This window comes from Camelus ferus, chromosome 6 (genome assembly GCF_009834535.1).
Source record: "Camelus ferus isolate YT-003-E chromosome 6, BCGSAC_Cfer_1.0, whole genome shotgun sequence".
Lineage (NCBI taxonomy): Eukaryota > Metazoa > Chordata > Mammalia > Artiodactyla > Camelidae > Camelus > Camelus ferus.
The window spans coordinates 31526122-31540843 of NC_045701.1; the positions used below are offsets into that span (position 1 = coordinate 31526122).

The window sequence follows — 14722 nt, forward strand, 5'->3', positions numbered from 1 at the left end:
CCAGGTGTTTTCTTCTGTAGGATCCCAAATAGTTATTTCCACCCATCTCAGAAAATCTGCTCATCCTGTACTCAGTGCTCAGGAAACATCCTTGGGCTGGAACTTAAAGAATCACGAGGCAGGTGAAGAGCAAACAGTCCTGGACCTTTCACGAGGGGATCCAAGATACTGTTGCTCTGAGCAGGGGGTGTTTGCTCTACTGAATTCTTGGTGTACAGAAATCACAACCTCCAACCCAGGGCACTACAGCAGGATGGAGCAGGAGGGAAAGGATTAAGAGACAAAGTCTCAACACAAAAGAGTGGAAGGTCTACCTCTAAAGAGTGTGATCCTCCTGTCTCCTGTGAGACATCAGTGCTTCTCCCATCAAAGTAGGAGGTAGGTCCAGCGAGTTTCTGTAATGGGGTCACCTGCTGTGTGAATACTGGAGGAACGGCTGGTAAACTCACATTTGGGAAAGGAACCCAAGTATCCATAATATCTGGTGAGTCCTCCGGGGTGGCACCATTTGCCACCCCATAGGCCAATGTCGCTAATCTTTTCTTCCGGAGATATCAGTATTACTACGGGGAGGCTAACTGTGAGTGTTACCACTAGTTGCTTACAGAGGCCTCTGGGAAGGGGAAAAGCAACACTGTCAGTCTTGAAGATCTGCATTTCTCTAGGTCAAACACATTAAAATTTGACTTTAATCATTCAGTGGATAATTTTAAATGCCTTCTATGTGGCCATCACTCTATAAAATATTAAACTAAGTATGAAACTATCTAAGATAGATGCCAGACCAGTCCCCAAAACAGTATAAAAACTAGCCAAAGGGACCGAACACTTGTAAATTTAGCAACCTGAAAACCATTTTAGTATCAACCAATTGATGATACCAACAGGCACAACAGAGATTCAGGGCAATGGGGTCCTGGCTGAAAAGGTGGCCTAGATGGAGAAGGTTTTATGCAGTAGAAAGGATTCATGGAGCCTGAAGGATAGGTAAGATCTGTATGGGCAAAGAAAGGAGAGGAGGGGACTTGTAGGTGTAAGGAACACCAAGAAAGAAGGCATGATCTTGGGAATGAATAAGGCACGTGTATTCTGGCCCAAGTAAACACATCTGATAATACAGCTAGATGGAGAGAAAGTCAAAGACGTCTTCACAGACAGTGGAGAAAAGGAATACGAGAGCCTTCAAGAGAATACAGATCATTAAGGCCAGGCCCAGCCACCGGGAAACTGGGAATCCAATTCAGAAATGCAGACCAGGATGAAGGTGAGAGGGGCCAGCTCTTTCCATGGACAGCTCATGGCCTAGACCTCCCACTGCTTGCTCAGTGGGCTGTGAGAGGGGTCACCCTACCCCTCAAAGGAGGGGAAACCTAAGGCTTTCTGTAATGGAGACATTGGGAGTGGTATGGAGGTGTTGCCTCCCAGCTGCAATTTGGCAAGGGAACCAGAGTTTCCATTACTCCTGGTAAGTCTGCCCGGGGTTCACTGTTTCCTTATGCTCACCAGAGCCTCAGTGGGATTCAGACTCAGTGTCAGTGTTGCTAACTCACACTTTGGTTTCCTGGTGCTTAACTGCAAAGGACAGATTAGCGGTAAGGGAGCTTTCAACCACTGCTGCGCCTCTGGGGATCTAACACACAAGGACCATCGAACATGTGCCTCTGTGGTTAGTTCTGAATGAAAATGAATGGTTAGGATCTAGAACAGCCAGACTTCCACACTGAAAAACTGATCCAGTCTTGAGAAGGCTACCTTCCGAGATGTCATCAATGGTAGGGGGGTGTTTATCTTGCTAAGGTGGAACAGGATGTCTCTGCTCCCAGGGGTCTGGCAGATGGATCCCTAAAACCCTCCAAATTAATAGTGACTCGTTTTTTTTGTTTTTGGACAAAAAGAAGGTTGTGTACTTCTAAGTACATGGGGGTAAAAATAAAAGGGGGCTAAAAAAAATCAAGTTAAGGATCAGTATCCAGTCTTTTTTTTCTTTAAGTAGAGTTGATTGACAATGTTATGCTAGTTTCTGGTGTACAGGATAGTGATTCAGTTTATATATATATATATTATATATATAAATATATATATATTCTTTGTCATATTCTTTTTCACTATAGGCTATTATAAGATATTGAATACATTCCTTGTGCTATACAGTAAGACATGTTGTTTACCTATTTTATATAGAGTAGTTGGTATCATTACCCAGTTTTTTTGACCTAAAAGTCTAATGAGCAGAAATTTTGCAGATCTGCTGGTCACTAGGCCACTTGCTTATCCAACATTGTTTCTTGAGCACCTACTATGTGGCAGATACTAGGGATACAGCAGTAATCTGGGGATAGGCCTTTGCTGTCACAGAGCTTACATTCCAGGGAGCCAAGAGTTTGGTTGGCTGTGCTCATACAGGGCATATAAAGGACCTGAGAGAGGAAATTCAAGCTCTCCAGATCATGGCAGGCCCTGAATGTCATGCCAGGAAGTGTGGGCAGTATCCTGTAGGTAATGGGGAGTCCCTGAATGACTTTGAACAAAATGTGACCCAGTCAGCTCCATGCTCTAGACAAGTCCTTTGGGAGATGAGCTCAAAGGTCAGATTTAAGTCGGGGGAACAGGGAGAGGGTGAGCAAGAGAGGAGATAAGAGGTGGGGAAGATGGACAGGAGAAACAACAGCAACAAATGCACATAGGGAAGCCCAAAGGGCATCCGCTGGGAAAGACAAGACTTGATAAAAGCTAAAAATCACCTCAGTTCTTCTGACTTCACTAATTGCCACTTCATTTTAATCTCTCGCTAGCAAAACTGAAGAACTGGCCTGCTCCTAGCAGGCACCCCTCACAGACCTCGGGATGGCTTTTAAGTCTCACCCTCAGCCCCTGGTGCCTTTCCTCATATTCCATGGCATGCTCCCTCCAGACCAGTGCTGTCCGATAGAACTTTCTGTGACAATAGCAATATTCTGTCACTCTGCACTGTCCAGTGCAGTAGGCACCAGCCACATGCAGCTACTGAGCTCTTAAAATGAAGTTTTAATTGTTAGTTGAATTTTTAATTTGACTTGATTTGGGTTACTGAAACAGCCACACATAGCTAAAGACGATCACATTGGACAGTGTGGTCTAGACCTTCTCCCGCCTGACACCCACCAGCTCTAGGACTTGAGTGAGAGTTTAACCAGGACTCAAAGTTGGGCATCTGGCAGCCATAAAAAAGAAGAAAATAATGCCATAGAGATTGCCATTCTAAGTGAAGTAAGTCAGAAAGAGAAAGAAAAATACTATATAATATCGCTTATATGTGGAATCTAAAAAAAAATTTTTAAAGGCTACAAATGAACTTATCTACAAAACAGAAACAGACTCACAGACATAGAGAACAAACTTATGATTACCAGAGGGGAAGGGGAGTGGGAAGGGATAAATTGGGAATGCAAAATTTGCACCTGTTAGGGAGTGATGGAAATGTTAGCTATCTTGACTGTGGTGGTGGTTTTATAGGTGTATACATCTATCAAAATTCATCAAATTGTACACCTGAAATTTGTGTAGTTTACTGTACAGGAACCATACTACAATAGGGGTGTTAAAAAAAAAGTTGGGTATCTGGCCCCTGCAGCACCCCCTTTCCCCTCTAAGGCCAAACTGTCTGGTGGTACCTTAGCTTCTGCCTTCTTCTTGAGGCCACATTCTCTCAGCACCTCCACACCCTTCCAGGTCCCCATCCCCAGTCCCACCTGGGACTCCTACTGATGACTAACAGATCCAGTGGGGTATTGGCTAATGGCTTCCCGTCTCTCCCCACCCAGTAAAAGATAGGGCCTTAACCCAGTAACTCTCTGCCTCCCAGGGAGATGGAGATTGGAAGGGAGCAGGCAGAATCCTTTGAGGCCAGAGCTTTGCATATAGCTCCCCTGTGAACACACCACGGCTCTGCTGCTCCGGGGACAGCCCCACCCAGAGGCAGCTCTGCCTTGACTCAGCATCCCAAGGCCATGCCAAGAGCTGATTCCCCTGATTTGGGACCTAGCTGGCTATCTGCATTGCCAAGGCCACCCTGGCTGGCTGATGCATCTTGCATTGCTGCTCTGAAAAACTCTGCATGCGTGGTGAGGAGCTGTGGGAGCAGAGAACCACAGGGGCAGGAAGCTCTAGTCCCAACCCTGTTCTCAAGTCTCTGGGTGGCCCCAACGTGTTAATCCCCCTGGCAAACCTCTGCTTCCTCCTCTAAAGGCAGGAGGTCTGAAAGAATAAACACTTAGGGTTGCATTAAAAACACTAAATCCTATGAAAATACTGAAGAGTCAGTCTCAGCACAGAAGAAAAGCCTCCGGCAACTCCCGCTTCCTGGGGGTGCAGAGTGGAAACTGAGTAGTGCTCGGGAGCACATGGTCACGGCAATAACCCCAGAGTATCGAGAGCTACAATGACTAAAACTATCTCAGTATTTCACAGTTTATTAAATATAATTTTATATGGAGAAACCCTCATGGTTTCTCGGAATAGTCTGGTTAGGAAATTGGATGAGGCAACATCCTCATTTTACAGATGAAATTCCTGGGGCTTAAGGTGCTGCTGTGAGTTGCTCAAGGCCTGTGTCTAGTAAATGGTGGAGCCTGGGCTGGGACGCAGGTGTTCTGATTGAGAGTCTAAAACTTTTATCCTTGAGGGAAATCTCCTGGGGATGCTATCGATCTAACTGAAGCCCAGCCTATCATAAATCTCCAGTTCCTGCCAATGCCCAGCCTAAGTGAGGGAGACCACCCCGGATTCTGAGATGTGTGGTTTGTTTTGCTGGGCCTCCTTCCTCTGCTTGCTTTTTCCTGCCAGAGCTGTGTTGTTGCTTACGAGGCTGGCTGAGCTTTTGAAGAAGTTCCTATTAAGTAGAAGAACAGGGATTATCATTAAGTAGCCCTGCATTTCTGGTGTCCTTGAAAGGCAGGCAGGACCTGGCAGGGAGCGTTCACTGAGACCCTGGCCTCGGCCAGGACTCGTGGCTTGTGCCTGTCCCTGAGTCCCATCCACTGAGAGCAGCTGGAATGTCCTAGTATGTTCTTTCCCATCTAAGGCCTGAGATTGTGACTTGCCAGCCCCGCAGAGCCCCGCTCTTGCCCATCACTGGCATCTGGACTCGGGCCTGGGTTGAGGAAAGGAGGGAAATGAGCATTCCTAACCCAGGTCCTTTTGGCCCACAGTTATCCAGGACCCCGACCCCGCCGTGTACCAGCTGAGAGACTCCAAATCCAGTGACACCACCGTCTGCCTGTACACCGATTTTGGTTCTCAAATCAACATGACACAGTCACCAGCCACGGACCTCAAGGTGTTCAACTCAACTAGCACTGTGCTAGACATGGGGGCCATAGGTTCTAAGAGCAACGGAGTCCTCTCTTGGAGCAACAGCACTAGTTTTGGATGCCAAGACGCCTTCAGTGAGACCTTCTATGCCAGTGAAGGTGAGTGCAGCCCCGGTGCCTGTCTAAGCTGAGTCTCCTCCCTTTGAGTGACCTGGTTGTGCCCAGGGCTCAGGTCCCTGGTATCCAGAAGCTGCTCTGATTGGTGGTCTCAGCCTCATCAATTGTCAGCAAAACCCCCAACACTCTCATTACTGACCACCAGTGAGTCCCACCCTGGCAGACCACAGAATGTCCTGGGCAAACAGCAGACGGGGAGAGGCAGCGGGAGAGGGCACTGGCCCTGAGGCTCACCTGCTCTGAGTCCCCACCTCCCTGCCTCTGCTCAGCCCCTCACTGCTCCTCCTGTGATGCACTTCTCCAAGATCCCTCCCTTTATTTCTCTCTCTACCAAAGGTCTCTCCCAGCTCCTGACCTCACTCACTCATTCATTCAGCAATCACTGTTCATGTGCAACATGCCAGGTGCTGGAGTGGAGGAGCAAACACACCAGATGAGGGGTCTGCCCCGAGCAAGCTCCATTTTTACTGGGAGGACCACCCATTAGCAATTGGAAATCTAGAGAACTCCAGATTGGAATATGTGCTTTAACTTGGAGTTTAGGAAACAGCCACCTTAGGGACACATGCCAGAGAAGGGCTGAGATCTCAAAGCTAAGAAGTCCCAGCCATGCGAAGAGCCAAGAAGGGACCCTAAGGAGGCCTGAGCCAGGGGCACAGTGAGAAGGGAGCAGGGCAGGAGGGGATGAGATGGTGGAAGTAGGCAAGGGCCAGATCACAGGACCTCACAGGTCATGAGAGGGAGATACTGTTCTAGGTACAATGCGAAGCAACTGATTGTCTGTAAGCAGGGAAATGACATCTAATTTAAGTTTTTTTAAAAAGCACTCTGACTGCTGAGTGGAGAATAGATTGTAGGAGCCAAGGATGGAAGCAGAAAAGAAGCGATTGGGAACAGAGAGATGATGGAGGCTGGGACAGGGCTGTAGCAGGGAAGTTGAGTGTCCAGCACTGTTTGGGATTCAAAGGTAGAACCATTTGAGATGAGAAGGGAAAGAGGGGATCAAGGAAGGTGGCTAGAGTTTATTTCTGAGCAGCTGAGTTAATGGTAGTCCTATTTCCTGAGATGGAGAAAAAAAATTGGGGATGCAGGGATCAAAACTTTGTGGAACATATGAAAGCATCCATACCCCTTTTGGTCACGGTGTCTGCCTTCCTGCCTCTATCAGACTGCAGACTGGAGAATGCCCAAGGGCAGGGTCTGTGTCTGAAGGCTCCTTATGGCCTCATGTCATGTAACGTGTGTTCAGCACGACCAGTGTTCATTAAGTGAATGAAATGGTGCCCAGAAGCCAGGGTGCTGGTCAGTTCCCTCCTGATCTTTTCCCGAGGAAGCCTGGAAAGGCTGTAAATGTTCACCAGCCCAACTCCTGGGGCTCTGGGGTGGGAGGGTCAGCATACTGTGGACTCTAAGAAAAATACCTTTGTTTCTTCTTTTAGAATTTCCCTGTGATCCCAAGTTGGTAGAGAAAAGCTTTGAAACAGGTACGAGAGGGGTCTATCCTGGCTTCATACTGGTTTGGGGAGGTTTGGGGAGGCAATTGAATCCACAATTACCCGGACTGGATAGAGGAGGTGAGAAGGAAGGTGTGGATCTGGGAATGAAGTTCTGAGGAGCAAGAACAGCATCCCGAGCCCCACTCAGAGCTGCCCCGGGGGCATTCTTGAACCCCCAGCTTCCTCTCACCACCTCCAATTTTCTCTTCCACTCTAAGTACTTGGAGGACGAGTCTAGTTTGACTAGACCCATGACTCACTCCTGGGCCTCTGTGTTCCTTTCAATGGCTCCACTGTCAGCAGAGCTGAGGAGAGCTCCTGGGTGGCCCGGCTGTGAAATCTCTGACCGGCTTACATGTAACCCTAAACTAACCAGGGCATCCTGAGGACATGCCCCCTCCACAGCCAGGGGGTTTTGCCTTCTTTCAGAAAGAGCAGAGAGGAGGGGAGGGTATAGCTCAGTGATAGAGTGCACACCTAGCATGCACAAGGTCCTAGGTTCAATCCCCAGTACCTCCATTAAATAAATAAACCTAACTATCTCCCCCTTAATAAATTTAAAAAAAAAAAAAAAAAAGAGCAGCAGAACTCATGTAGGCAGTGACCTTGTCTCTCAAAGATCCCCATCCCTCCTCACCACTGACCCTAGGCCCATATTCATTTCCACTTGAGCCCTTACTGAGTCATCCCTCTCTCTCGTGGTTCAGCCACTAAATTAGCACTCGGGGGCCCAGACCCAGGGAATCGTGTGTGATAAGTTCTGACACCCACCATCCTCATCCACGGAGGGGGCTCAGAAATAAAACGAGGGCCAAGTGCAGTTAGCGTTTCCTCTTGGCAATGAAGTGCTTATGAGGGAATGTGCAGCAAAGCTCAAAGGAAGAGGCGGCTCCAGGCATTGAAGCCCCCCCCCCCCCGACTCCCCACCCTGCCTTTGGTGTCACGTGGCCTGTGCAGACCTGGAGTGCGTGCCAATGACTGCTGTGGCCCCTTGGTTTTGCAGATGTCAGCCTGAATTTCCAAAATCTACTGGTGATCGTGTTCCGCATCCTCCTCCTGAAAATGGTCGGGTTTAACCTGCTCATGACACTGCAGCTGTGGTCCAGCTGAGGTGAGCCAGCATCTCAAATGGGCGGTGGGGTGTGGCGGTCTTGGGGTGGGTTCCCAAGTTCTGAAAAGCAAACCAGGGTCTTGCTTTTAGGTCCAAAGGCTGGGCCTGCCAAAATTCTTTTTTTTCCTGCTAGGAGTTCCTCTTGTTAATAGCAAGGCCCGGAACACATGTATAACACAATACCCTCCTCAGGTGACAACTGTCACCTCGATTGAGCCATGTCTCCCCTACAAAGTATGAAGAACAGTTGTAATTATTCCTCATTTGGGAAATGAAGAAACTGAGGCCAAGTAACATCAAGGGCCACACAGCTAATGAATAGAAGGAAATACAGAAACTCAGAACCGGACTCATTCATTCATACCCATGCCTTCTATTGTATCCCTTTCACTACAAATCCTGAAGGGGCCATCAATTCCTGACCCCAATATGGTGAGAAGACATTATACTCATATTACACCCTAGTCCTGGCTCCGTACCCCTCTCCACCCAGTGTCCTTGGCCATCCGGCTGACAAGAGCATCCGTTTCCACCACCATCAGAAAGAACCCCGGGGTCCGTTTGCTCCTAGAACTCTACAAACAGATGTGTCCCCATCACATCCCTAACTGTCCTGGGTCTCCTCAGTATCCAGCCTGACTTCTGTTCTTTCTCATCTCAGGTCGCCAAGAACATGAGAGCCATGTGCTCCCTCGCCCCTTCCTCTTCATAGCCAGTCCTCTCCCTCTTCAAGCAGAAAGGAATGTTCTCTGCCCCGTGGACAAGAAGGCTCCATCCACCTCTCTGGCCTCAGGCAATACCACCGACGGGATCCCACCAGATATTCGTGATCAAGATTCTGGAGAGCTGTCCAGCACTGCCGCCACCCACTCTGTTCCCTCGTTGCTACTTGTCACTGCGTGGCATCCCCGGCAAAGGCGGGGGCTGCTGCAGCCCCTCCTGGCCGTGGAGAAGCTCCCTCCCCGCTCCCAGAGACTGCCTCGATGCCCACTGGGTGATGGATCCTCAGTGGGGTCTCTTGAGTTCTAGCTCCTGGAGCACACTGTGCAGAGTTTGTATTTTTTTAAATAGTGTTCATAAAGAAATACCTACCACCCTCTTCCCCAAGATGTGGGGGAAATTATCTCATTATCTAGGCCCTGCTCTGCTGTGTACCTGAGCCACATTTTGCTGCCTTGGCTTCATTAAAAGTTTTTGACAACATTGTAAAATGACTATAACTCAATAAAAAATGTTTAAGAAAAAAAAAAGTGTTTTGGAAGAGCAGAGACTGTGCTCCTGTTTGGCTGGGTTTGGTCGGGGTTGTTGTCGCCCGGCTACGGATCACTAGCCTGGCAGAAAGAAACTGAGACGTTTGTCCATGATGACGTTCAGGGAACCTAACTCAACAAGCTGCTTAAGTCAACCTCTTCCTGGAATAACCTCTAAAAAAATCCACTCAGAAGGCTGTGCTGGGGGCCAGGCAAACCCACTTAAAAGCTTGGGTCCCTGCTCCTCCGTTTTCATGCCACACCACTGGGCCACCCATAGCCGGACGCCCAGACACATGGGTGGTAATGACCTACAGTTGAAATTGGGCAGACAGGGACCACCCAGCAAGTGTCCCCAAAAGGCCACCCACTGTCTCCTGCCCTCCTAGAATATTTCCTTTGCCTTCCCTCTCAGGCTGGATTCACAATGAAACTGTGCGTTGCTCTACAAATTCATGGTTGGGGACCACCCACCCCTCCACTGCCTGGGTCCCCATTCAAGGCCCAGCCCCTTGGAGTGCCCAGTCAAGAAGCCAGGGAAGTGGGTAGAAGACTGACTACTCCCACCACCCTGGTTGTGAGAATGAGGAGAACAAAGATGAGCTCTCTCTCCTCAAGCCCAGGGACTCAGCCAAGGAGACAGATGTCTCGAGCCCTCACCTAGAGGACAGGAGGTGGGATTCTCCTAGCCTTTCGTGGGGTCATGGGCACTGACGGGAACACCCCCAGAGACCACTCAGGCATCCACCTCACAATTACAACTAATAAGACTGAAGCTCAGTGCTTACCATTCCCCCAGGGTGGGAAGGGATGTGTCTCTGACCACACCAGCCAGAAACATGCAAATCCTTCCAGCTACAATTCAGGCCTGCTTCTTTTCACAGGGATGGAGCCACCAGCTCGGCAGGCCCCTGCCCTCCCTGAGCTCCACAGTTGGAGCTGCCTCCAGCACCACTCATCTCTGATTCTGTGGCTTCTATAGAAGTAAGAACCCCGTCCATCTCCCGCAGCACTCCCAAGGGTAGTCACAGAAATCCCACTTCTCCCTGAGCTGCCTCACATACAGCCCAAATATAAGTGGCCTTAAAGATCACTAAAGGGAAAGGTCTCAGAGGAAATCACATCATAGCAGGTCACTCACTCACACACAGGAGGACAGGTACCACCTGCGGGAAACTCAAAACTGCCTCCTCCTCAGTCTAACACAATGCCGGAGATCCCACCACTGGGAATTTCTTTTAATTAAAGCATCCTCTTCCCCATGTTAAATGAAAATGCGCCTGGGAGGGTTAATAGAGCAAGCCTTTATCAACTGTTAAAAACTTAAGGCAAATTAGTTTGTCTTTTTTTTTTCTCCTAAAGTAGTAATCCACTTTGGTCTGTATACTAAAGATCCAGGCAAGGAACGTGTGGGTGGCTGGGGAGACACGTCTGCTCCTGAGAGTTGGCTGCAAAGATGCTGGGGCTGAAGGGGACACAGGGCTTAGGACAAGGGACAGGAGCAGGGACCCTAGAAGGCAGTGAAGGGGCCAAAGACAGACCCTTCCAAGACCTCGGAGGAGGCCCAGGGAGCCTAAGGAGTCATGACAGTCCAGGGCCCTGAGATGGCAGGGCCCCATGGACACTGGACCCGTAGGGCCACCTGAGGACCTATGAGATGATGGGCAGCAGTGGCTAGGGGGGCAGCAGTGGCGAGGGAGCCACCCAGACCCATGGAGGGAGTAAGACCCACCCTTCCAGGCCCAGCCCAAGCCGAGGGTGACGAGGGCTCAGGCAGGTGGGAGACCATCTGGAAAGCAGGACAGCACTGCCTGTGAGAGGGTCCCATCTCAAACCAGGGGGTCCTTGATCCCATCAAGAACCTTGTCTCAAGACTGAAGCAGTTAGCCGACAGCCAATGAGGGCCGAGTCAGAGGGCAGAGCAAGCGGGTGTGCTGAGCAGGTGGTGCAGAGGGGCCACTCATCTTTGTCCACTCTGTTCTCATGTCTGCCCAGGCCACCCTGGGGGTGTCGGAGGGAATTAAAGCAGCCTTGTGAGGAGGCACAGGGGAAGGGGGCCCATGCCCACTAGGAGGGGCAGCACTGGGCTGAGGGCCCCTGCAGAAGATCCCCTCAGTGCAGTAAGACACCAGGCCTTGTTCAACATGGAGGGAAGAGGGAAGAGGCTGCTAAGGAAACCTGGATACAGTCATGAGTCCATAAGGAGGCCTAGCCCTGAGGAGACACAGTCCCTATGAGCAGGGACCAGCCTCCAGGAGGGAAGGTCACACACCATCCCCTGGGAAACATGTCACCCAGGCCAGTTGTAGAACAGATTTCGCTGGACAGACACCCTACTGCCTGAAAAGGCGTAAGTGCAGGCCAACCCTGGAGGCAGAAGAATGGATTGCATGATTGCTTATAACCCCAGGCCTAGGGTTCTAGAGGATTCTCCGACACTTCACCCAGAGACCTGCCCTCTGAGTAGAAATGGAATCACAGTCCAGTCAAGAGAAGGCTAAGCTGGTGTGTGCCTCAGAAACATCCAGGTGGGGTCTTCAGTCCAAGAGAGCAACCCCTCTGCTAAGACCTACCATTGGAGAGGCGCCATCTGAGTCTTGAAGGATTGTTTGTCTTCTTGGTTTTCCCATGAAATCCATCTTCTCTAGGGTCACACATAAGCCCTTAACATATATCACTTTAACTATCAGGTAACATCTGGGCAAGAAAATCCACTCAACCATGCGCTCCTTGGGTTGGGAAGTGTATCTTATCTTGTTCATCCGTGTGTCTGCCACACCTAGCACAGTGCCTGGCTCACAACTAATGCCTAAAATACACTTAACCAGCAAGTGAACAGGTAAATGATTAGGGCCATCAGGCACTGGGGAGGGGGCCCAGCTACATGTGTTGCAGGGGAGCCAGTTGGGGGCGGGAAGCATAAGAGAAAGGAAAGTGGGGATTAACAGGTGAGGTGGCCCGGTGAGCCACTATTTCACAATTTAGCCAAGAGTTAAGAGTACACCTCTCAAGAACTATCAGGAAAAGCAAAACCTGAGTGATGGCCCCGTGGTCAGTGCAGCCCCCAGGCGGGCACTAACCCAATAGAACCTGGAGGATGGTTATTCTGGGAAGACACAGAGCTTCCAGAAGTATTGCTCTGGTCACTGAGGGACCATATCAAGGTTCAGGGCTAAAGGCCACATTACCGTTCACTTCATTTTCTCCACATGTCCTATCTTAAAACTCCTTCTAGGGGTGGGGGGAATAATAGACCAGTGGTAGAGCATGTGCTTAGTATGCAGGAGGTCCTGGGTTCCATCCAGGACCTCCATTTAAAAACAAAACAAAACAAAACAAAAAACTCCTTCTCCAAACTACCTCCTGGAGCAGTGTGTGGGAAGAAGGGCTTCTGACAGAGGGGTGGGTCTGGGGCCGGGGAGCAAGCCGCCTGCAGACCCGGAACTGTCACTCAGTAAGTCCACTGACTAGCCAGGAGGCTGCAGACTGGCCGGTGCCCTGCCTCTGTGTAAGGCCACCTGGGTTTCAGGCCTCATCTCACCCAGACACACACATGAGTAAGGCTTCCTCTGAGTATCACACAGAGAGCTATATTTTGAAATTAATAAGCAGGTCAGACATTGAGTCAGTAGCCAGAAGTAGGACAGGAAGTGGAAAAAGTCTCCCACTTCCTGGCAGGTGTTTGGGGGCCTGGGGCCGCCCCGCCCATTTCCATGACATCATGGCTGCCAAGCGGGGGGGCCAGTGGGGCGCCCTTTGAAGCTTTCCCGCAGAAGCCACATCCTCTGGAAAGAAGAGTTAAAAATACTGAGTTAGAGATAGCATCGCCCCGGGCCACGTGCCGGGGCCGGGAGGGCTGCGCCGTTACACCGCCGCGACCGCAGGTGCGACAGGAAGGCGGCGAGCTGGGAGGGGCTGGCGGCGGCACCCACGCCCACAGCAGGCCGGAGGTGCTGCACACCCCGCTGCAGAGAAGCACCCCCGCCCCGCCTCTGCCCCCCATCCGAGCCCTAAGATCAAACCTTGATCTCACCCGATTAAACCCTTGCTTAATACAAGACAAGCCCTCGAGGCTTATGTCCAGCCCGCCCTCCGCCGGAGGTGTGAGGGCCACATCTGCCTCCCACAATGGCTGGGATTGGTTCTCCTGGAAAGATCCTCCTCCTACTCCAGGTTGGGGTTGAGGTGCTGGGTGATGCTTCTGATGGACATCTGCCTCCCAGGGACCAAGGGCACTAGGATCCAGGAGGCCAGGAGCTGGGGAGCTGTAGAAGGAAGTCCAGAACCCGAGACCCCAAAAACGCCGGGCCTGGATGTCCTGCTCTGTGGTAGTGTCCCCAAGAACCCACCTGGGGGCAGCAGCGTTCCACCAAAGAGGCCTCTTCTCCCTTCGTCTGCTTATTCTGGGGAAGGAAAGCCCCCAAAGCTGAGGAAAACCCCTTTTCAGAGGAAAATAAAAGGACAGGAGACTTCACTGCAGGAGCCAAGTCCCTGCCCTTTGCCTGTCACTGCACTGGGCTCTGGTCGGCATGATCCTATCACATCGCATGGAGGAATGAGGGTGTAGGGTCTGGCCCCGCAGGCAGCAGGGGGCACTACCTGCCCAGGATCACCAGGCTCCCTGTGAAGAGCACTAGAAGGGAGCCCCGAGGGAGGAGCTGGGGGAGCTCCCTGGGGGCCCGGAGAGAGTACTGGATTCAGAATTAGGGAGCCTGGGCTGATGGCCAGGATCCACTAAGCCGAGGACCTTGTGCCTTGGGCAGCTCACTAACCGCCCACAGCCTCAGTTTCCCAGGGGGTCAGTGCTCAGTCACAGGGTAGCTAAGAACCAAGGCTTCTCTCACTGTGCATCCCTGCCAAGTGCCAGACACCAGCCCCAGGCCCTGGGGATTCAGTCTCTGTACAAGATGTGGACTCCACACAGATGACGCTCAAGGACAGGCAAAACTAATCACTAGTGATGGATGGTGGATGCCTCTGGGGTGGAAGGACTGACCAGAAAGGGGCACGAGGGAAACTTCTGGGTGGTGGAAATGTTCTGCATCTTAATTTGGGTGATTTCCACGGGTGTATACACATGTCAAAATGAGTCCAGCTGTACACCTAAGAATTGTGCATTTTAGCATATGTAAATTCCCATTAACAAACATATAGAGTTTCAGCTTAGTAACTGACATGCAAATAAGGGAATGCCCAGAAAGATGATCAGAGAGCCTATGTTTGGGTCAGTTGGTCTGGGTCAGGGTGGACCACCTCCGTAGGATAGAAGTGGGGCTCCTGCTTCAAGAAGCTGGCACCCAGGGGAGCCTAGGGCTCCCTGCCCCACCAGTGGGTCGCTGTTGCCCACAGTGGATGACCACTTCTCCCTTCACTATGGCCCCAGGAGCTTCTGATTACACC

The 14722-nt window shown here is 50.7% G+C and overlaps 1 protein-coding gene and 1 gene segment (V, D, J or C); one reads left to right on the plus strand and one right to left on the minus strand.

The window, feature by feature from the left end:
- The window catches only part of LOC102522345, a 268545-nt gene extending 259223 nt beyond the window's left edge, over window positions 1-9322 (plus strand). Inside the window, 4 exon segments of the C gene segment in view lie at window positions 5187-5447; window positions 6905-6949; window positions 7965-8072; window positions 8734-9322. Coding sequence covers window positions 5187-5447; window positions 6905-6949; window positions 7965-8071 — 413 coding nt within the window.
- DAD1 (defender against cell death 1) overlaps window positions 1-14722 on the minus strand; it is a 55872-nt gene that overhangs the window by 20957 nt on the left and 20193 nt on the right. The gene's annotated exons all lie outside the window — the stretch shown is intronic.